At 39.0% G+C, this 24,044-nt stretch overlaps 1 protein-coding gene across 4 annotated transcripts in view; it reads right to left on the bottom strand.

The window, feature by feature from the left end:
• The window catches only part of LOC116463515 (ubiquitin carboxyl-terminal hydrolase MINDY-2), a 95,877-nt gene that overhangs the window by 27,896 nt on the left and 43,937 nt on the right, over positions 1-24,044 (bottom strand). For all 4 annotated transcript variants that reach the window (XR_009212080.1, XR_009212081.1, XM_032146644.2 and 1 more), the window contains exons 5-6: positions 14,373-14,475; positions 4,459-4,601 (exon numbers count right to left, since the gene is read on the bottom strand). Coding sequence is in view for 2 of the 4 variants with exons in the window: in XM_032146644.2 (XP_032002535.1) it covers positions 4,459-4,601; positions 14,373-14,475 (246 nt within the window). In the remaining 2 variants the exon portion in view is untranslated. The remainder of the gene's footprint in view (positions 1-4,458; positions 4,602-14,372; positions 14,476-24,044) is intronic.

Raw genomic sequence — 24,044 nt, 5'->3', positions numbered from 1 at the left:
ATACTTTAGGGTTTTAGGGTACATGTGCACAATGTGCAGGTTTGTTACATATGTATCCATGTGCCATGTTGATTTCCTGCACCCATTAACTCGTCATTTAGCATTAGGTGTATCTCCTAATGCTGTCCCTCCCCCCTCCCCCCACCCCACAACAGTCCCCGGAGTGTGATGTTCCCCTTCCTGTGTCCATGAGTTCTCATTGTTCAATTCCCACCTATGAGTGAGAACATGCGGTGTTTGGTTTTTTGTCCTTGCGATAGTTTACTGAGAATGATGTTTTCCAGTTTCATCCATGTCCCTACAAAGGACACGAACTCATCATTTTTTATGGCTGCATAGTATTCCATGGTGTATATGTGCCACATTTTCTTAATCCAGTCTATCGTTGTTGGACATTTGGGTTGGTTCCAACTCTTTGCTATTGTGAATAGTGCTGCAATAAACATACGTGTGCATGTGTCTTTATAGCAGCATGATTTATAGTCCTTTGGGTATATACCCAGTAATGGGATGGCTGGGTCAAATGGTATTTCTAGTTCGAGATCCCTGAGGAATCGCCACACTGACTTCCACAATGGTTGAACTAGTTTACAGTCCCACCAACAGTGTAAAAGTGTTCCTATTTCTCCACATCCTCTCCAGCACCTATTGTTTCCTGATTTTTTAATGATGGCCATTCTAACTGGTGTGAGATGGTATCTCACTGTGGTTTTGATTTGCATTTCTCTGATGGCCAGTGATGATGAGCATTTCTTCATGTGTTTTTTGGCTGCATAAATGTCTCAAAAGAAGACATTTATGCAGCCAAAAAACACTGACTTTGTTTTAATTCCTCAGGAGTCAAGCTCTTTCCTTCCTCAGGGCCTTTGCATACATGTTCTATCCGCTAAGTTAACTCTTTTTTGGCCAACTGATTAAACTAGAAGATTCACTTTTTAGGTTTCATTTTATTTTTATTTAATGAATTAACTAATTTATTTACTGAGACAGAGTTTCGCTCTTGTTGCCTAGGCTGGAGTGCAATGGCACATTCTCAGTTCACTGCAACCTCCGCCTCCTAGGTTCAAGCAATTCTCCTGCCTCAGCCTCCCAAGTAGCTGGGATTACAGGCACCCACCACCATGCCCAGCTAATTTTTGTGTTTTGAGTAGAGACGGGGTTTCACCATGTTGGCCAGGCTGGTCTCTAACTCCTGACCTGAGGTAATCCACCCGCCTCGACCTCCTAAAGTGCTGGCATTACAGGCGTGAGCTACCGCACCCAGCCTCAGGTATCATTTTAAATGTGACCTTCTTAAATAAATCTTCCCTGACACTCCCTAAGTTATAAGTCCCGATAAAAGCAACTAGGTTATAAATCCTGATAAAAACACTCACATCTTGTGATATGTATCCTTAACAAAATGTATCTCAATAGAAATAAATCAATAATTATTTGTATAACTATTTAATATCTGCCCCTTGTCAAACTAGGAGGTCCTTAATAGGCAGAAACCATAGCTGCCTTGCTCATGGCTGTATTCTACTACTAGTGAGCACCCAGACATGATACATGCTCAATAAATATTTGTTAAATAAATGAATAAATCCTAGACTTGAAAGGTCCGGTTAAGAAATAAAATGATTTAGCAGTATTCACCATGTGGCAATAAATCTGATCCTTATGTCCTTTGGCCTTAGATTTCTGAGGATTATGGATGACTCTGGGCCCACATCTGACATACATCTAGCTAAAATGTTGAAGTTATACAAATGAGCTGTTGCTATAACTAAGATAGGAATGGGAGAGCAAGAGCTTTAAGGGTATTCTTACATAAGCAAACAAATCATTATTTTATACTACTTTGTGTAATTCATTGACTAAAGTGTTGAAGAAAATAGGAAGATGTAATTCACAACTTTAATAAGCCACTTTCATTTAGAAAAAAAAAAATGACACATGGAAAGAAAACTGGTAACTAGGCATTTACATGGAAAGAAAACTGGTAACTAGGTATTAACCAATAAGGGCTAAAAAAAGATGATGTAGCCAGTAAGAGCAAGATGATGGTTAGACAATTGTACTCTGCCTTAGCTGCACATTAAAATAAACTGAAAAGCACTCAGGATTAATGATGCTCAGATCCCACCTCCAGAGATTCTCATTTAATGGAGTTGGTGGTAGGTTCTGAGGATTGGCAGTTTTAAAAAAGCTTCCCATACAGTTTTAGCATACAATTTGGGTTGAGAACCACTGGTTTGAGGAGAGTAGAAGCAGCTTTACTAAAGAGTTAGGATTTGAAATGCTTCTTAAAGGATGGGTAAAATTTGGACAGGCAAAAAGGAATGAGAAGACCTTTCCAAACAGGAATTAAGGAGTGAGATATTGTGGGGAAAAGAAAGATCAGATTGTTACTGTGTCTGTGTAGAAAGAAGTAGACATAGGAGACTCCATTTTGTTCTGTACTAACAAAAATTCTTCTGCCTTGAGATGCTGTTAATCTGTAACCCTACCTCCAACCCTGTGCTCCCTGAAACATGTGCTGTGTCAACGCAGGGTTAAATGGATTAAGGGCTGTGCAGGGTGTGCTTTGTTAAACAAATGCTTGAAGGCAGCATGCTCGTTAAGAGTCATCACCACTCCCTAATCTCAAGTACCGAGAGACACAAAACACTGCGGAAGGCTGCAGGGACCTCTGCCTAGGAAAGCCAGGTATTGTCCAAGGTTTCTCCCCATGTGATAGTCTGAAATATGGCCTCGTGGGAAGGGAAAGACCTGACCGTCCCCCAGCCCGACACCTGTAAAGGGTCTGTGCTGAGGAGGATTAGTAAAAGAGGAAGGAACGCCTCTTTGCAGTTGAGATAAGAGGAAGGCTTCTGTCTCCTGCTCATCCCTGGGCAATGGAATGTCTCCGTGTAAAGCCGATTGTATATTCCACCTACTGAGATAGGGGAAAATCGCCTTAGGGCTGGAGGTGGGACATGCTGGCAGCGATACTACTCCTTACGGCATTGAGAAGTTTATGTATACGCACATCAAAAGCACAGCACTTTTTTCTTTACCTTGTTTATGATGTAGAGACATTTGTTCACGTGTTTACCTCCTGACCTTCTGTCCACTATTATCCTATTATCCTGCCACGCCCGATAATGGTCAATAAATACTAAGGGAACTCAGAGGCTGGTGCCGGCGTGGATCCTCCGTATGCTGAACGCAGGTCCCCTGGGCCCCCTTTTTTCTTTCTCTATACTTTGTCTCTGTGTCTCTTTCTTTTCCAAGTCTCTCCTTCCACCTAACGAGAAACACCCACAGGTGTGGAGGGGCAACCCACCCCTTCAAGATATGGCAGTAAAGTGCAGAAATTAGAAGGTATAATGTGTGTATGGGATGGAGGGTTATCAGTGAATAGACACCATTTTGGCTGAAGTAAAGTGTTGGCGAATAGAACATATCTTGTATTTTTATCCCCATGCAGGAAGTGCTACTGAACATTTTTGGTATATTATTGATGGGATCAGAACAGGATTCTACTGTACTACTGAAGAAATCTACGTATAAGTTGACAAACTTCTGAACTAAGTGACAGCTGTAACAACAAAAAGAATGGCTATAAGAGATAAAAAGAGTAAAACAGTAAATGTTTTTGACAGAGCCATAAATGGCACTATAGGAAGAATTTAAAGCTACACATTATTAAAGAATTTAATGTTTGGTCACATTAAAGTTATTAAAGTTTAATAATAGCAAACACTATCATAAAGGCAAATCATCTAAATAAATAAAAAAATTTATTTCTTCTAAATTCCTTTAGCACTGAAATATAAACTTCCATCATTAGATGTCATCCTAGTTCTGGCCGTGCGCGGTGGCTCACGCCTGTAATCCCAGCACTTTGGGAGGCCGAGGTGGGCAGATCACCTGAGGTGGGGAGCGGGAGACCAGCCTGACCAACATGGAGAAACCCCGTCTCTCCTAAAAATACACAAAAATTAGCCAGGCGTGGTGGTGCATGCCTGTAATCCCAGCTACTCGGGAAGCTGATATAGGAGAATCGCTTGAACCTGGGAGGCAGAGGTTGGGGTGAGCTGAGATCACGCCATTGTACTCCAGCCTGGGCAACAAGAGGGAAATTCCATTTCAAAAAAAAAAAAAAAAAAAAAAAAAAAGGAAGTCATCCTAGTTCTATCTCTAGGGTTTATCTTCTTTTTTTCTCAGAAAGAAAATAATAAAATACTTCTTAGTGCAAACATCTGTGAAAAAGAAGTTGAGAATTAAAAAACAAAAAGTGATTTGAGGTAACACTTCAATTGTTTATCCATCCCATCCTTAAGAAGTACTGTATTTAATAATTACCTTCACAATTTGATGGTTAAGAAATATTATGCTAAAATCTTTTATTTATAAGCAGATCAAAAGACATCTCTAAATCAAGCTCCTTTGATTTAGAATCACGATTAAATAGCTATTTCTATATCATACCTTGTATTTGGTCATGGTGCTAAAATGATTATTCCGAAAGAACACACAAAGTTCTCCTTCCTGAACCGTTGAAGTTAGTTCACATAATCCATGGTATGTCAGTTGAGTGGCTGTGTTATTTAGAAACTGCTCAGCTACAAAGCCTATAGAACCAATGCATAATATTAGATAGAAGAATAATTTCAAAATTAAAAAGTTATTCTTTTTCTATTTAAAGTGTGTTCCAAGTATGGAAAAAGGCCAATCATTATAATACTTTCCCTACTTTATGATGGCTCCAAATTGGACATTTGTGTTTTTAATTTTGCAATGAAATACGTGTATACAGACATTCCTATCCTAAATAAATAAGTTATGTGAAATTCTTTTTTTATAAACAAATGCATTTACTTATACTTCACCTACTATTACAAAGGATTTCATGCAGGTTGCAGTAAAAAAGCAGACACAATAAAACTAAAAGCCATCAAAGCAAGTAAAAAGACAGGTGTCAGGCAATTTTAAAAATGGGTGGGAAAGAAAAATGTCAGTCAACAGCTACCTCCCCAATAGCAAGGTGTTTTCAAATTAAAAGTAGCCCTAATAAATTGAGTAGCTTAAGATTTCACAAAAATCCTAGATAATTCTTAAGTTGTAAACTTCTCAATTCTTGCTTTAAAACTGAAAGTAGGCATAAGGCTGAACAGAAAGCCGTGGGATAAATGATGCCATTTTTAATGGTTTTTTACACCATTTTTATGCTAATCTCCTCCAACATATGCCACTCATGTAGATTTATCTAGTTCGGAAATAGATATTATGGCTTTTGTTTTTGAAATACAATAAAATATACAGAAGTGATCTGGGGTATAATTTAAAACATATATATACACAACTGATCTTCATATACACAATTGATCCTCGTTGCAAGTTCATATCTGCAAGTTCATCTAACTGGCTAAAATTTATTTAGAAACCCCAAATCAATACTTGCAGCATTTTCATGCTTGTTTGTGGACATGTGAAGACTGGTGAAAATTCTGAGTGGCCCAATGTGCACATTCCCAGCTGAGGTCAAACAAGGCAACATTCTGCCTTCTTGCTTCAGCTCTCTCGCATACTATAAACAAGTGTCCCTTTCATGGTCTATTTAGTGCCATGTTTTTCACATTTTTATGCTTTCTGTTGATGATTTTGCTGTTTCAAACAGCATCCAAACATAATGCCGAAGTGCTGGCTAGTATTCAGTAGACAAAGGCTGTGATGTGCCTTACAGAGAAAATACATGTGCTAGATAGGTTTCGTTCAGGCATGAGTTACACAGGTTGAGTATCATTTATCTAAAGTGCTTGAGATCAGAAGTGTTTTGGGTGTGGATTCTTTTGGATTTTGGAACGTTTGCATTATACTTATCAGCTGAGCATCCCTAATGTGAAAATGAGAAATCTGAAATCCTCCAATGAGCATTTCCTGTGAGCATGATGTTGGTGTTTAGATTTTGGAGCATTTTGGATTTTCAGATTAGGGATATTCTATCTGTAGTGCTGTTGGCTGTGAGTTTAACGCTAGTGAATCAACAGTATATATTAAATAAGGTGTGTTTAACAAACACATAAAACAAGTTTATGTATTGATCAGGTGATGAAAATGTTACCAAACGCTCCTTGAAAACTAACTCATATTTATCCTGGGGACAGTGGTTCAGCATTCACTAATTCAGTGTTCACAGTAACTTTATAGAACATAGCTACCACAAATAATGAGAATCAACTGTATACATATTTTTTAAACTTGTATTTCTCTTCTTATTTCCCTCCTTCCTTTGGAGTAAGGAGAGATGTCTCGGAAGCAATGGGGGAGGAGGGAAGGGAATGCCCTAAAAAGTTTCATAAGTGATCTGAGAGATATAGATACAGGGACTAAAGATAAATCTGGTGTGAAACTAACACTTCAACAATAAATTGAAAATAAAACTTGGTAGTGCCAGAAGCAGATAACATAGGTTTATTCCACTCCCTCGACATCCCTTAGTGTCAAACCATAGTATTCAAGCTACAAAGTGGTTGTAAAAAGTTACCACACTTTAATTATCACACTATTGCAAGGACTTTGTTATGACAGAAGTACAAAAATTATAAAGAGGTCTACAGCCAAAAGAAATTCATTGAATACTTGCAACTTCTTGGGTTTATACATTTAGATATAAGAGGTTTCTCCACCTGATTACTGTTGTTACTTTGCTAAGAACTAAGTTACTATACACTAATGAACAGCATTTATGATATACGCTAGTAAATAGCATTTACTGTTATGTAGCATTTAAAAAGTAGGCATTATGCCTGTGCTGAAAAGTACCACTGCTGTCTGTAATATCTGTATTACTAAATGTTCCCTTCAGAAAAATGTTTTTAAAAGCCCCTTCCATACCTTACTCACACAATATCCTCTCCACAGATCCCTTTCAAAGAGATACAGAAATTCAGTGGCGATATAGTACATTACTTTCATGTTAGTGTGAAATTCAAAAATTCAACATCAGAAAGGTCTTTCTCAGCTACTTCTTTTTACAGAATAGGACACAGGCTCAGAGAGAATAAGTGACTTGCCCAAGGACATCAAACTAGTTATGGCAAAGTGAAGACTGTAACCTAGGAGAATTATTATGGGTATTAAAGTTTTAAAATTTATTGCAGATGAGTATTATAAATGCCACTTGAATTATATATCTCCCCAAACCATAAAGCATAGCTTATTAAGAACTAGAAAAAACAATGTTTCATAATTCTCCTGTCATCTCTTAAACAGTGGTTTTAGTGGAAAAGGCTATCTAGTTTTAAATTTTTATAATTAATTAGCCTTTATTGAAAAGGTCAATCTAGTTTCAACTTTTTACAACTATTTAAACAAATTTTGGAAAACAACTCTAAGGGTTACACAGCGGTTTATTTATCTGTAAACTTATCAGAGCATCATTATAACGCTCAAAGAGGTATTATTGATTCAAATAATCCAGTTTATTTACAACATTCACATTAAATCTCAATTTTATTGTTATTGTTATTGATGATACTAAAGGTAAAAAAACTTAATAAGAGTATTATTCATGAAAATAAATTTAAATTAAGCCTCATTTTCCTGAGAATATTACTATATTTGAAAATGTTTCTTACATTCAGAAATTTAAGGCTGGGCACGGTGGCTCATGCCTGTAATCCCAGCACTTTGGGAGGCGGGCGGATCACGAGGTCAGGAGATCGAGACCATCCTGGCTTACCCAGTGAAACCCCGTCTCTACTAAAAACACAAAAAAATTAGCCAGGTGTGGTGGCAGGCGCCTGTAGTCCCAGCTACTCGGGAGGCTGAGGCAGGAGAATGGCGTAAACTGGGAGGCGGAGCTTTCAGTGAGCCGAGATCGCACCACTGCACTCCAGCCTGGGTGACAGAGCGAGACTCCATCTCAAAAAACAAAGAAGAAATTCAATAATAAATTAGTTCATTAAACTGTTTTCCTCTGTTACTGGACAGTTATTAGAGAACACGAAAGTGATGAATGCCTTAAAGATGGTGAAGTTACAGAGGTACTATAATTAGGCAAAAAAGAATAGAAAGTAGAAATAGGAAGGAAGGAAACTTGATTTATCTAAAAATGTTGTCTAGATGTGGTCCTGTCTGAGATTTGTGTTCGAATTTAAGCTTAGTGAGAACTTAACTTGTCACTGTGACAGCTTTAAACAATCTAATTTTTAAGAATTTAATCCACATTTAAGTTTCAAAGATCAAATACATTATATTAATGTATTTTTTCCTCAAAAGGATGGGCAAAACAATTTATTTTAATGACAAATGCCCAGATTTTACTTGAAAAGATAAAAGCTCATATGATTTTTTTTTTTTGAGATGGAGTCTCACTCCGTTTCTAGACTGGAGTGCAGTCTAGACACCCGGCCTGGATACGGCCAGTGGGATGCCCTCAAGTTGGGTCTTGTGTTCTTTTATATCTCCTCATCTTTACTTGAGCACTTATTTTTTGGCACAGTAAAATGTTCTGGGCTCCCTACTGCACTCCTAGAATCAAATCATATGAGTGGGCTGGGCATAATGGCTTATGCCTGTAATCCCAGCACTTTGGGAAGCCGAGGTGGGTGGATCACCTGAGGTCAGGAGTTCGAGACCAGCCTGGCCAACATGGTGAGACCCTGTCTCTACTAAAAATACAAAAAATTAGCCAGGTGTCTACACTCCAGCCTGGATGACAGAATGAGACTCCGTTCTGTCTGAATAAAAAGGAATCCATGAGTTTATATTGATACAATTTTTTTAATGGGGAAAGAGGAGAAGGAAGAGAAGGGAAAACTGTTCTGTTACAGAAGAATAACAACTAATAAATAGAAGGAATAACAGAAACTATAACCACCACAGTAATAACTGATTCAGGCAAGAATCAATGGATATCAAATCTACTTGGTGAAAGATTATTAAGGAATAGCATATTCACACAGTTCAAAGAATAGTATCACAGGTGACTTATTAACTACCAAGGGAAAAGGGCATCTTTACAATATAAAAACCTGGCAGATATTATCTTATCATATTTGAACATCACCAATAATGAGATAATTAGGCTCATGTGCCCTCGATTTGATGCACTGGGAAAGACACAATGTCACCTATGTAGCATCCCTGCCAAAAATATATAACCTGAATCTACTAATGAGGAAATAATCAGATGAATCCAAATTGAGGAATATTCTATGGAACAACTGGCCTGGACTATTTTAAAAAGTCAATGTCATAAAAGACAAAAAAGGAAGGAAAGGAGGGAGGAAGCAAGGGAGGAAGCAAGGGAGGAAAGGAGAAACGAAGGAAGAAAGAGAGGAAGGGAGGGAGGAAAGAAGGTTACAGAACTATTCTAGATGACAGAAGACTAAAGAGATGTGACAACTAAATGATCTGTAATTGGAGCCTCCATTGAAAAAAATTAAAAGCTATAAGGGGCAATACTGGGAAAAAGGGAGAATTCTGAATATGAACAATATATTAAATAATATTGTATCAATGCTAAATTGCTTGAGATAATTGTATTGTGATTATATAGGAGAATTTATATAAGAGAATTCCTTGTTCTTAGGAGACAAACAATGAAGCATTTACAAGTAAAGTGCTATATTTGCAATTAATTCTTACAAGATTTAGGGAAAAAAGTGTGTAGGGCCAGGTGTAGTGGCTCATGCCTGTAATCCCAGCACTTTGGAAGGCCAAGGCGGGCGGATCACCTGAGGTTGGAAGTTTGAGACCAGCGTGACCAACATGGAGAAACTCCATCTCTACTAAAAATACAAAATTAGCCAGGTGTGGTGGCACATGCCTGTAATCCCAGCTACTCGGGAGGCTGAGGAAGGAGAATCGCTTGAGCCTGGGAGGCAGAGGTTGTGGTGAGCCAAGGTTGCACCATTGCACTCCAGCCTGGGCAACGAGAGCAAAACTCCATTTCAAAAAAAAAAAAAAAGGATTGTGTGTTGTGTGTGTAGGAATACAGAAACAAAGAAAACATTCAATATATCAACAATTGGTAAATTTAGGTAAAGAGCACATAAATGTTCATTGTGCTATTACAATCTTTTTTATAGGTTTGAGATTTTTCAAAATAAAAGTTGAAGAAAGAAAAAGAAAAGGAAACCAATATTATTTAATAAAAATGATAAGAAGCCAAACTATAATGTTCAGTGTCTATGGCACGTAATAAAGGCTCAATAAATATTTGAATAAATGAATACATATCCTAGAAATATTTTTATATGCATATTTTTGTCCTAGGAACAATTGTTAAAGAAACATTCCTGGGCTGGGTATGGCAGCTCACGCCTGTAATCCCAGCACTTTGGGAGGCTGAGGTGGGCGGATTACCTGATGTCAGGAGTTCGAGACCAGCCTGGGCAACATGGTGAAACCCTGTCTCACTTAAAAATACAAAAAATTAGCCAGCGTGGTGGCATGAGCCTGTACTCCCAGCTACTTGGGAGGCTAAGGCAGAAGAATTGCTTGAACCTGGGAGGCAGAGGTTGCAGTGAGCCAAGATTGCACCACTGCACTCCAGCCTCCAGCCTGGGCAGCTGAGCAAGACTCTGTCTCAAAACAAACACACACACACACACACACACACACACACACACACACACACACACAAAGAACCATTCCTGAGATCATCTGGAATTAAATGAATGGCTCTGGTCAAGTCTGGCTGCTGGTACTGAGCTTTTTTTAAACTTGCTGATTTTTGCTGCCATGAAAAATCAGCATAATCACAACCAGATTCAAAAAGGTATTGTTTCTATTCATCATTGTACTGGAAAAGAAGTAGAAAATAAAAAAGGTATCAACACCTAAAATCAGTGTATTCTACAATTAAGTATTCTATGTAAAGTAAAAGTTCTGTACCTTTACGTATAAGGTAACAGAATCAAGGAAAGCGAATGTTATCTAAAAGAAGTTGAAAGAACACCTAACTCTATTTGATTATTTGCTAAATAACATTTCTTTTCCCTTAAAAAGGAATTTTAGTGAATGTATTTCTTATTCTCCATACCTTGATAGGAAATAAAATGTTTGAATTTTTAAAAAGTTATCACCTGTGACCAAAACTTATTTTTTAATAAAGATTAGAAATAAGTTGGCTTTGAGGTATTTTATTGATTTAAAGGGAAAGCTACAATTGCAGGCTAAACAGAAAAAGAAAGCGGATTACTTCAACTGAACACCACTCAAGATAATATGATATATGATGGGCTGGGCAAGTTGGCTTATGCCTGTAGTTGCAGCACTTTGGGAGGTCGAGGCTGGCGGATCACCTGAGGTCAGGAGTTCGAGACCAGCTTGGCCAACATGGTGAAATCTCATCTCTACTAAAACTACAAAAATTAGTCGGGCATGGTGGCATATGCCTGTAGTCCCAGCTACTCGGGAGGCTGAGGCAGGAGAATTGCTTGAATCCAGGGGGCAGAGGTTACAGTGAGCCGAGATCGTGCCACTACACTCCAGCCTGGGTGACAGAGTGAGACCGTCTCAAAAAAAAAAAAAAAAAAGATAATTTGATGAAGAAAAATGATGAAGGAAAGCTAATTGCTGCAAAGTAAGTAAAAATGTCTATTATGGTCTTTTATTTTCCATGATTTCTTAGTGTCTTATACAAGTAACCATTGGAGTTAAGTAATTATTTCAAATGAACTACAAATTTGTAGTTACTTATGAACAAAAATCTAGTTTAGCTTTTTAATTATGCTAAATGACACTTATAATTATTCTTTAATATGGAAATCTGGTATGTAGAATTTCACTATTATGAAATTTATATATCAAGAAAGTAATAAATATGCCCAGCAGATATTCCCTAAACATTCTATACCATTTTAGAGGGTTTCTTTCTTTGCTTTTACCATGTTCTTCCTAAATTATCAACAACATATATTAACCATAGTTTTTCATTATCCTGAGGAATCAATGTCAGAGAAATAATAATATTTGTGACATCAGGTTAAGGAAAAAGAAGTAATGCAGGAACTGACTTTTTTGTTCATTTTGTTAATTATTGTAGTACTAAGTCCTACCCTTACTGTATTTGTAGCCAGAATTGGGAAAGATGTTAACATTGTTTCACATAGCTTCGTGCTCTGTAAGTCAGTTTATCCAAGTATTCTTGGCTAGCATTCTGTCTGTTACCACTTTCTGAATCCTATTGTTCCTTCAAGTACTACTGAATAGCATACTCTAGTATATTGGACATTACTGAAAAAGAAGGATTCCGTAGATAGACATTTTTAAAATAGGAGCTTCTTTTTAGTAATTATCTATGGTAATGAGAGCTTGTATAAGAATGCAAACTTCTAGTGAGTGGAATTTTTTTCCCCATACATTCTAGCTCATTGAGAAGGAATTTTGTTAATCGATAGAATATACTTTTGTAACAGTTTTTGTTACTTCTTTCTCTCCTAAAATTTGAACACTGCTGCCTCATGCTGTAACAAAAGAGTTGTCAGACAAATCAATGATCAATGACTCTACACTGTTTTTTGTTTTGTTTTGTTTTGTTTTCGAGACATTTCTGTTGTGTTGCCCAGGCTGGAGTGTAGTGGCATGATCTTGGCTCACTGCAGCCTTGACCTCCTGGGCTCAAGTGATCTTTCAGCCTCAGCCTGTCGAGTATGTGGAGCTACAGGTGCCTGGCTAATTTTTTATTTTTATTTTTTAGAGATGGGATCTTGCTACATTGCCCAGGCTAGTCTCAAGCTCCTGGGCTCAAGCAATCCTCCCGCCTCAGCCTCCCAAAGTGCTGGAATTACAGGTGCGGGCCACAATGTCCAGCCTGTCCCTGTATCTTTATATGTTTATTGCAAGTAGAAGAATAGCATAAACCTCCCAGCTTGACCAACATGACAAAATCCCATCTCTACTAAAAATACAAAATAAGTGCATGCCTGTAATCCCAGCTACTCGGGAGGCTGAGGAAGGAGAATGGCTTCAACCCGGGAGGTGGAGGTTGCAGTGAGCTGAGATCGCGCCATTGCACTCCAGCCTGGGCAACAAGAGTGAAACTCCATCTCATAAAAAAAAAAAAAAAAAAAAAAAAAAAAAGATTAGGATAAACCTTAACTAAAATACTATGCATTTTCTTCTTATTTTCCTCTTTTACAAAAATGTGTTAAACTTCTGGATAATTAAGTAATGTAATTAGTTGGGTTCTGATTAATATAGATGGAATTTATGTACATATCTTTTATATGCTCATATGCTCTTGTAGTCATTAGTTTTAATTCTTAAAAATGTGATAATTGTAATAAACTTTTATTATATCTTATGTAAAATAATTGTGTGTCTGAGAGAGACTAAAACTCATGCCCTACTTCTCATGATTTTTCTTTCTCTTTTGTTTACCTTTCATAGACAGAAGAATTATAGCCTCGGTATTTATGTATATTTCTGAAAGAGTAAAGTGGGGACTGAGAAGGTGTATCTACATCCTATGCCTTTTGATAGCATTCTGTTTCAAATCTCCTTTTCTCATCATTGACTGGAACACAGTTTAAAAAATATTAAACTGATTCTGTGATGATGAATTTAGAAATTCCAGTTAGCTAAGGATTAGGAAAACTGATTTTCAGAGGCATACTCTGATCCAGAATGGGGCTTTAATATATTGTATTACACTGAAATATAAGGCAGAGGTCTACTAAAAGAAGTACTAGAGTACTTGAGCACCGTAATACTCAGTCAGTTGAAGTGTTCAGGATCAATGATAAAGTCCACTCAGACTCCTAAATAATAAACCTTTTTAAAGAAAGTAATCATCAGTAACCTCTGGGTACCTGACCATAGCAAAGTTAGCAAGTGATCCCAAAAATTTTTAATAGAATCCAGGCCTGATTTTACAAGTTAAATGAAAAAGAGTTCTAGGAAAAACCTTTCATTGGCACCTTTATGAATGATTACTTCTTTTTTTTTTTTTTTTTTTTTTTTAAAAGTCACTCTGTTGCCCAGGGTGGAGTACAGCAGCATGATCTCGGCTCACTGCGACCTCCGCCTCCTTGGTTCAAGTGATTCTCCTGCCTCAGCCTCCTGAGTAGCTGGGATTAAAGGCATGCAACACCATGGCCAGCTAATTTTTTGTTGTATTTTTAGTAGACACGTGCTTTCACCATGTTGACCAGGCTGATCGTGAACTCTTGTCCTCAGGTGATCCGCCTGCCTCAGCCTCTCAAAGTACTGGGATTACAGGCGTGAGCCACTGTGCCCAGCCTATGGATGGTTACTTCTTAAAATTCATACAAGTAATATAACATGTGTTTTTTAGAAGTCTTATTTAAGAAATTTGAAAGACATTAAGTTATAAGAAAAATTATCTTGCCAAGAATTTCAAAAGTCAGGAAATAGCAGCACTCACCCACCTTCACTAACCAGCTCACTATTGTCTGACTGTTTACAAGAGATGATCTTCTCCACTAGTTGGTTGTAGCTGCAGTTACCAACAGCTTTTACAATGTCATCAATCTAGAAAACAAATGACTGTCTCACTAATCATGGTAAGATGAGGAACAAAACAAAAGAAAGCTGTATCACTCTTTAGAATTTTATTCTAATATAATACTAAATATAAAACTATTATTTACGAAAAACAAAATCAGCACTAAAATCAAAACCCAACAGTTTCCACGTTTGTTTACAGCTCAGTATGACACATTATGAAAAATACTGCAGTTGTATTAGTTTAATTATGCAAAAAAAGATTAAATGGGATTATTACATGCAACTTTATTTCTTAAGGTCATAAACATGTATTTAAGTGATCAAAATAAAACATAAACTATTCCAGAAGAAAAAATAAGAAAATATCCATTTTTTTCTCCCAGCATCAAGTATCAAGCAAAAGTTTTTTTTTTTTTTTAACTAAAAAACAAATGTTACACATTTAAAGCAAGGCAACTTTAAATATGTTAATTTATAGGATTAATAAAATTATTCCATTTTATTACTTATTTCCTAGAAAAGTATAGTGGAGATATGAGTAGAGATAACTAATGTTATTTTCCTTAAGAAAAGTTAATGTATGTTAATCAGGGACGGGATATGCGTCATGATTCTTACTTAATCTTTGTTTTTAGAGGTACGGCAGTAGAGTAAATTTAAACTTTTAAGCTATAGGAAAATAAAATTGGGCTTCTCTACTCTCCATTACACTTTGCTTTGACTATAGAAGAAAAAGAGGTTTCTACTGTCTAAACAACTTATATAGTTGCCTTTCCATACATGAAAATATATTTATATTTATTTATAAATTATTTATGTGTATTGCTGTATTAGTTATATACCTAATAAAACAAATACAAATTTTAGAGTTACATAAATAAAAATAAGAGGGCCAATGTTTTCTTCATTCAAACGATCACCTTGAAGACTTACTCTTTGAATACCACAGGTCTCAACATATATCTGCACAATACTCACAGCAGTGTTTTTCAAACTTGGGGAGCTTGTTAAAAAGATGTAAAAGAATTTCAGGCTCACATTGCTTCTCAATTGTCTAAGTTTTCATTCCACTGCCCAGGTGATTACGACGCATAGGAAAGTTTGAGAACCACCATTCTGGGCTACAATTTATTTTCCTTGTTTATGAAAAAATCTACAATACTAAAAGCCTCTTAACTCACACAACTGGAACTGATGATTGGTTGAGAAAACAATCAGTTAATTCAAAAAGTCACAGCAGGAAATTGTGGAAAATGTTTACAGGCATAAATATCTTAAACATTTTTTTTTTTTTTGAGATGGAGTCTCACTCTGTTGACCAGGCTGGAGTGCAGTGGTGTGACCTTGGCTCACTGCAACCTCCGCCTCCTGGGTTCAAGTGATTCTCCTGCCTCAGCTTCCTGAGTAGCAGGGATTACAGGCGCCCGCCACCACGCCTGACTAATTTTTTTTTGTTTTGTTTGTTTTGAGACGGAGTCTCGCTCTGTCGCCAGGCTGGAGAGGAGTGACGCAATCTTGGCTCACTGCAACCTCTGCCTCCTGGGTTCAAGTGATTCTCCTGCCTCAGCCTCCCCAGTAGCTGGGACTACAGGCGCGTGCCACCATGCCCAACTAATTTTTGTATTTTTAGTAGAGTCGGAGTTTCACTATGTTGGCCAGGATGGTCTTGAACTCCTGACCTCAAGTACTCTGCCTGCCTCAGTCTCCCAAAGTGCTGGGATTACAGGTGTGAGCCACTGTGCCTGGCCCATATCTTAAACATTTCATATTAACTTAAAACACAAAAAAGTATTCAATGGTCAATCTTTTGATGCAGAGCCAAATAAATCCTTTTCTTTGCAAGAAGATCCCTGGGATAAGATTCTACGTACATTGCACAAAAAAACATCTATGAGTTCCAGCTTTGATTTATGTAAAATGAGAAGTTAGACCCTTAAGAAACAATTTGAGGGCACAATCTCTTCAGATGTTATTTTCCTCCACACCTTTACTTTATAGTGCTTTTCATTAGTAACTCAACTTCAGTAAGTCTTTTCAAATAATCTAAATTTTCAATTCTAAGAAATCCACAAAAATACAGCCACACTAAGTTGGGTGTGGTGGCTCACATCAGTAATGCAAACAATTTAGGAGGCTGAGGCAGGAGGATATCTTGAGGCCAGGAGTTCAAGACCAGTCTGGGCAACACAGCAAAACTGTCTCTAAAAATAAAATAAAAATTTTTTTGAGATTTTTTCTTACTCTGTCTCCCATGCTCTGTCACCCACGCTGGAGTGCAGTGGTATGATCTGGGTCTCATGTGTCACTCTCGCTGGAATGCAGTGGTGTGATCACAGCCCACTGCAGCCTCGACCTCCCAGGCTCAAGCAATCCTTCCACCTCAGCCTCCTGCATAGCAGGGACTACAGGCACACGCCATCACACCCAGCTAATTTTTAAATTTTTTGTAGAGACAGGTCTCATTATGTTGTCCAGGCTGGTCTCAAACTCCTGGGCTCAAGTAATTCTCCCACCTTGGTCTTTCAAAACGTTGGGATTATAGGCGTTAGCCACCATGCAAGGCCTCTAAAAAAAAATTTTTTTTTTTAATTAGCTGGACAAGGTGGTGCATGTCCATAGTCCCAGCTATTCAAGAGGCTGAGGAAAGGATCGCTTGAGTCCAGGAGTTCAAGGCTGCAATGAGCTATGATCATGCTACTACACATCAGCCTAGGCAATGGGGCAAGACACTGTCTCTAAAACAAAACAAAACAAAACCCCCTAAAACCCAACTACAATAGTAAACACAAGATCAATAGGCTGGGCATGGTGGCTCATGCCTGTAATCCCAGCACTTTGGGAAGCTGAGGCGGGCAGATCACCTGAGGTCAGGAGTTCCAGACCAGCCTGGCCAACATGATGAAATCCCATCTCTACTAAAAATACAAAAAATTAGCCAGGCGTGGTGGTGGGCACCAGTAATCCCAGCTACTTGGGAGGCTGAGACAGGAGGATCACTTGAAACCGGGAGGTGGAGGTTGCAGTAAGCCGAGATCACGCCTGGGCAGCAAGAACAAAACACTGTCTCAAAAAAAAAAAAGATCAATATACAAAAATCAAATATATTTCTCTAGAGTAGCAATAAAAAAAAGATTTCAAATATTCATAGGCAGAATCTGTACATTAGTATTTCACTCAAGGCCAGGTGTAGTGGCTCATGTCTATAATCCCAACACTTTAGGAGGCTAGCGGGGGAGGACTGCGTCAGCCCAGGAATTTGAGACCACCCTGGGCAACATAGCAAGACCTTGTCTTCACAAAAAATAAACAATCTAGCCAGGCATGGGAGTGTGTGCCTATAGTCCCAGCTATTCAGGAGTCTGAGACAGGATTGCTTAAGCCCAGAAGTCCCAGGTTGCAGTGAGCTATGATCATGCCACCGCACTCTAGCCTGGGTGTCAGAGTAAGATCTTGTCTCCCCGCGCCCCCCCCGCCCCGGAATTCCATTCATCCAATTTATTTGGATGCCTAATACATACTACTACATACAAGGTGCCATTAGAGAATCTACAGACACAACAGTGAGCAAAATAGTTTATGCGTTCATAAAGCTTATATTCTAGAGTAAAAGCAAATAATAAACCAAATCAACAAATACATAGGGCCGGGCGCGGTGGCTCACGCTTGTAATCCCAGCACTTTGGGAGGCTGAGGCGGGCGGATCGCGAGGTCAGGAGATCGAGACCACGGTGAAACCCCGTCTCTACTAAAAATACAAAAAAAATTAGCCGGGCGTGGTGGCGGGCGCCTGTAGTCCCAGCTACTCGGAGAGGCTGAGGCAGGAGAATGGCATGAACCCGGGAGGCAGAGCTTGCAGTGAGCCGAGATCACGCCACTGCACTCCAGCCTGGGCAACAGAGCGAGACTCCGTCTCAAAAAAAAAAAAAAAAAAAAAAATACATAATATAAGGTTGTTGTATATAGTGGTATGCAGATGTTTGTTTTCATTGTAGTACAGTATTCCATAGAATACACCATAATGTGGTTATTCATTTGCCTTTTGATGGCTATTCAAGTTATTTTCAGTTTGAGACTATGGCAAATAACACTGCTGTGAAAAATTCTAGGACATTTATCCTCTTCCACTCATCAAGAGTGCATGCCTTGCCAAACTGCTTAGTCTTAAGGAATGCTTGGCATCAACTTCAATGGATAAACCAAACTGGTTTCAAAAGTAGATGGCCAATTTCCATTCTCATCACAAGAAATGAGAATTCTCTATGCTGCACATCTTCACCAACATTTAATACTGTCAAACTTTTATTTTTTATTTTTGTTTTTTGAGACAGAGTCTCGCTCTGTCGCCCAGGCTTGAGTGCAGTGGCGTGATCTCAGCTCACTGCAACCTCTGCCTCTTGGGTTCAAGCAATTCTCTGCCTCAGCCTCCTAAGTAGCTGGGATTACAGGCACTCACCACCATGCCTGGCTAATTTTTGTATTTTAATAGAGACGAGGTTTCACCATGTTGGCCAGGCTAGTCTCGAACTCTTGACCTCAGGTGATCCACCTGCCTTGGCCTCCCAAAGTGCTGGGATTACAGGTGTGAGCCACTGCGCCCGACGTAATACCATCAGACTTTTAAATGTTAGCCAGTCTGATGTATGTATAGTGGTCTCTAATTCTGATATTAATTTGTATTTCCCTGATGACCAATTCATTCGTTCATTGGCCATTTGGATATCTATTTTTGTGAAGTGCCTATCCAAGTCATTTGCTCCTTTTTTTTGCTGGGCTATCTTTAAAAAATTATCTGTAGGAGCTCCTACTTTCTGATTATTAATCCTTTAGTCATTTTTTAAAGTTGCAATTCATCTTCTACTCTGTGGCTTGATTTTACATTCTCTTTGGAATGTCTTTAGATGAACACAAATTCTCAGTTCTAAGGCAGTCATGTTTACTAATGTTTCCTTACAGTTAATAGGTTTGTATCTTGTTTTTGAAATCCCTCCCTACAGTGATGCCGTAAGATCAGGAACATAGTTTCAAACTTATATAGCTTTATTTTTTATAGTTAAACTTTTTTCCCCCTCCATGTTTGTAGAGCCAGGACCATACTTATTGCCCAGGCTGGAGAACGGTGGCTATTCACAGGTGCTATCATAGTGCACTGCAGCCTCAAACTCCAGACCTTAAGTGATCCTCCTACCTCAGCCTCCTGAGTAACTGCGACTGCAGGGATGCCACCTCACCTGACTTTTACAGTTAAACTTCAGTGCACATGGAATAGAATTTTGCAGTGTGAGTTGTAGGAAACAGTTTCATTTTTTCCCTCTATGTCTACCTAATTGTCTTAGAACCTTTTGTTTAAAGGATTGCCTTTCCCCATTGCTCTAGAGTGCCCTACTTCTATCTGTATAGTGATCTTTTTACGCCTCTATTCTCTGTCATTGGTCTAATTCTTAATTACAATATTTAAAATACTTTGTATGTGAGCTGGGCATGCGGATGCACAACTGCAGCCCCAGCTACTTGGGAGGCTGAGGTGTGAGGATCCCTTGAGCCATCTGAGGCTGCAGTGAGCTATGATCACACTACTGCACTCTAGTCTGGGCAACAGAACAAGATCCTGTCTCAAAAAAACAAACAAGCAAGCAAACAAAAGAAGAAGTAAAAATAAAAAAAAGAATTCAGGCTTACATTCCTCAGACTGTCATTCTTCACAATCTAAATTATCTGGCATTATCATCTGCCAGAATCCAACCTTGGATGTATAAACTGCTGGGCATGTTGAGACTTTTCAATGAAATTCTCAGAGTTGCCTTGCTTATAGTAAGCCATTCTCCCATTCTCCTGAATCCCAGCAGCTTTTACCAATGGACAGAGATGAAAAAAAAGCACTGCCAAGTCCTTGCTATTATGATCTCTGCTTTCCTAGAGTTAATGGATGCACACATGTATGCTGCATTCCATCAGTCAATATTTATTTATGTGCCAGGCACTGTTCTAAATACTGTGCTATGAGTCCAGCCCTTATAAAACCTATATTCTAGTGGGAGATGACAGTTAATCAGGTAAACAAATAATAGCCTTTTGGCTGGGCGTGGTGGCTCACGCCTGTAATCCCAGCACTTTGGGAAGCCGAGGCAGACGGATCATGAGGTCAAGAGGTCGAGACCATCCTTGCCAACATGGTGAAGCCCTGTCTCTACTAAAAATACAAAGATTAGCTGGGCATGGTGGTGAGTGCCTGTAGTCCCAGCTACTTGGGAGACTGAGGCAGGAGAATCACTTGAACCCGGGAGGTGGAGGTTGCAGTGAGCCGAGATCACGCCATAGCACTCTAGTCTGGCGACAGAGCGAGAATCCATCCAAAAAAAAAAAAAGAAAAAGAAAGAAATAATATCCTTTCTTCTTGAGCCAAGCACAGTGGCTCATGCCTGTAATGCAGCACTTTGGGAGCCCAAGGTGGGAGGATCGCTTGAGGCTAGGAGTTTGAGACCAGCCTGGGCAACATAGTGAAATCCTCTCTCTATAAAAAATACTAAAATTGCCAGGCATGCTGGTGTGCGCCTGTAGTCCCAACTACTGGGAGGCTGAGGAGGGAGGATTGCTTGAGCACGGGAGGTTGAGGCTGCAGTGAACCAAGACTGTGCCACTGCACTCCAGCCTGGGTGACACAGCGAGACTCTGTCTCAAAAAAGCAAAAAACAAAAACAAAAACAAAAACCCATAAATACTTATAAGGATTTTAAATCTTATTTTAATGAAACTGGATGCTTTTAAGGCAATGAGGAGGGCAAGGGTAAAGGGAAGGATTTATTTTACAAAGATCATGCTAAGTTCAAGACAATTCAACAGGGTAAGAATAACCTTTTCAGCAAATGGTACTAGGACAACTGGCTATCTACATGCATATGAATAAAGTTGGGCCCTTTCCTCGAACCACATACAAAAATTAACCCAACATTGACCATATTCATAAATGTAAGTGCTAAAACTATAAAACTCCTAATAGAAAATAAAGAACTAAATCTTCTTGACTTTTGGTTAGGCAAAGCCTTCTTAGATAGGACACCAAAAGCATAAGGGACAAAAGAAAAAATAAAGTGAACTTCACTGAAATTAAGTCCAGGCACAGTGGCTCACATTTGTAACCTCAGCACTCTGAGAGGCTGAGGTGGGAAGACTGCTTGAGGCCAGGAGTTCAAGACTGGCCTGGGAGTTCAAGCGTGTGACACGCCATTTCTAAAAAAAAAAAAAAGTAAAAATTAAAGAATATTTCCAAATCATACATCTGACAAGAGATTTGTGCTTAGAACATATAAAGAACATTTACAACTCAATTACAAAAAGACACACAGCCAAATAAAAAAATGGGGAAAGGGGCTAGACATGGTGGCTCACACCTGTAGTCCCACACTTTGGGAGGCTGAGGAGGGAGGATCATTTGAGCCCAGGCGTTCGAGACCAGCCTGAGCAATATGGCAAGATCTCATTTCTACAAAAAATTAAAAAGTGAGCAGGGTATGGTGGCATGTGCCCAGCTACTTAGGAGGTTGAAGCAGGAGGATCACATGAGCTCAGGAGTTTGAGGCTGCAGTGAGCTATGATCATGCCACTGCACTCCAGCCTGGGTGACTCAGTAAGACCCTGTGTCAAAAAAAAAACAAAACCAAAAACAAAACTCAACTGTAAAGAACCAATCTAATTCGAAAGTGGGCAAAAGACATGAAGAGACATTTTACTAAAAAGAATGTACAAATGGCAAACAAGCACATCAAAAGATGTTCAACATCATTAGCCATTAAAGAAATGAAAATTAGGCTGGGTGCGATGGCTCATGCCTGTAATCTCAGCACTTTGGGAGGCCGAGGCGGGTGGATCACCTGAGGTCAGGAGTTCATGACCAGTCTGACCAACATGATGAAACATTGTCTCTACTAAAAATACAAAAAAATTAGCTGGGCGTGGTGGCAGGCACCTGTAATCCCAGCTACTCGGGAGGCTGAGGCAGGAGAATCACTTGAACCTGGGAGAAGGAGGTTGCAGTGAGCCGAGATTGTGCCACTGCACTCCAGCCTGGGCAAAAGAATAAGACTCCATCTCAAAAAAAAAAGAAATGCAAATTAAAACTACAATGAAATATTGCTACCTAAGAATGGCTAAAATAAAAAATAGTGACAACATTAAATGCTGATGAAGATGCAGAGAAACTGGATCACTCATATGTTACTGGTGGGAATGTAAACTTTTGGTACAGGTACTCTAGTAAACAGTTTGTTGCTTTCTTAAAAAAAAGAATCCACAAGTTAACTGGGCATAATGGTGCATGCCTGTAGTCCCAGCTACTTGGGAGGCTGCGGCAAGAGGATCACTTGAGCCCAGGAATTCAAGTCCAGCCTGGGCAACAAAGCAAGACCCTATCTCTTAAAAAACAAACAAACAAACACACAAACCCACAAGCAACTATGATATAACCCACCAACTGCACTCCTGGGCATTTAACCCAGAGAAATGAAAAACGTACCTGTACACAAATGTTTACAGCAGTTTGAGACAGAGTCTTGTTCCATCACCCAGGCCGGAGAGAAGTGGCATGATCTTGGCTCACTGCAGCCGCCACCTCCTGGGTTCAAGTGATTCTCCTGCCTCAGCCTCCCCAAGTAGCTGGGATTACAGGCACACGCCATGACAGCCAGCTGATTTTTGTATTTTCAGTAGAGACAGGGTTTCGCCATGTTGGCCAGGCTGGTCTCGAACTCCTGGCCTCAAGTGATTCACCCGCCTCAGCCTTCCAAAGTGCTGAGATTACAGGCGTGAGCCACCGTGCCCGGCAGGAAAACACCAAGATGCTCTTTAACAAGTAAAACCACGGTATGTCCACACCACAAAATACTACTCAGTAATAAACAGCAAACTATTGATAGATGCAACAATCTGGATGATGCTTTGGAGACTTATGGTGAGTATGAAATGCAATCCAAAAAGATTACACACTGTATATAATATTCTGAAAATAACAAAATTATAGAAATGGAGAAAGATTAGTGGTTGTCAGGGGTTAAGAAGAGGGTAAGGGTGTGACAGAAGTGGGTGTGGATATAAAAGGGCATCAGGAGGGATTCTTGTGTTAACAGAAATGTTCCATATCTTGATTTTATTTACTTATTTATCTATTTATTTTGAGACAGGGTCTCGCTCTTTCTCTCAGGCTGGAACGCAGTAGTATGATCACAGCTCACTGCAACTTCAACCTCCTGGGCACAAGTGATCCTCCCACCTCGGCTTCCTGAATAGCTGGGACTACAGGCATGTTCCACCATGCCTGGCTAATTTTTGTATTTTTGTAGAAATAAGGTTTTGCCATGTTGCCCAGGCTAGTCTTGAACTCCTGGGCCCAAGTGATCCTCTTGCCTTGGCCTCCCAAAGTTCTAGGATTACAGGCATGAGCCACTGTGTCCAGCCATGTATCTCGACTTTATTAATGTCAATTTCCTGGTTTTGATATTTTACTAAATTTTGCAAAATTACTAAATTTTCCAATTGGGGAAAACTGGGTAAAAGGTATGAGGGATCGTTCTTCATTTCTTTTTTTTTTTTTTTTTTTTTTTTTT

This window comes from Hylobates moloch, unplaced genomic scaffold (genome assembly GCF_009828535.3).
Source record: "Hylobates moloch isolate HMO894 unplaced genomic scaffold, HMol_V3 SCAFFOLD_40, whole genome shotgun sequence".
Taxonomy (NCBI): Eukaryota; Metazoa; Chordata; class Mammalia; order Primates; family Hylobatidae; genus Hylobates; species Hylobates moloch.
Note: the sequence above shows the minus strand (reverse complement) of the source record. Positions and strands in the feature narration are given on the sequence as shown.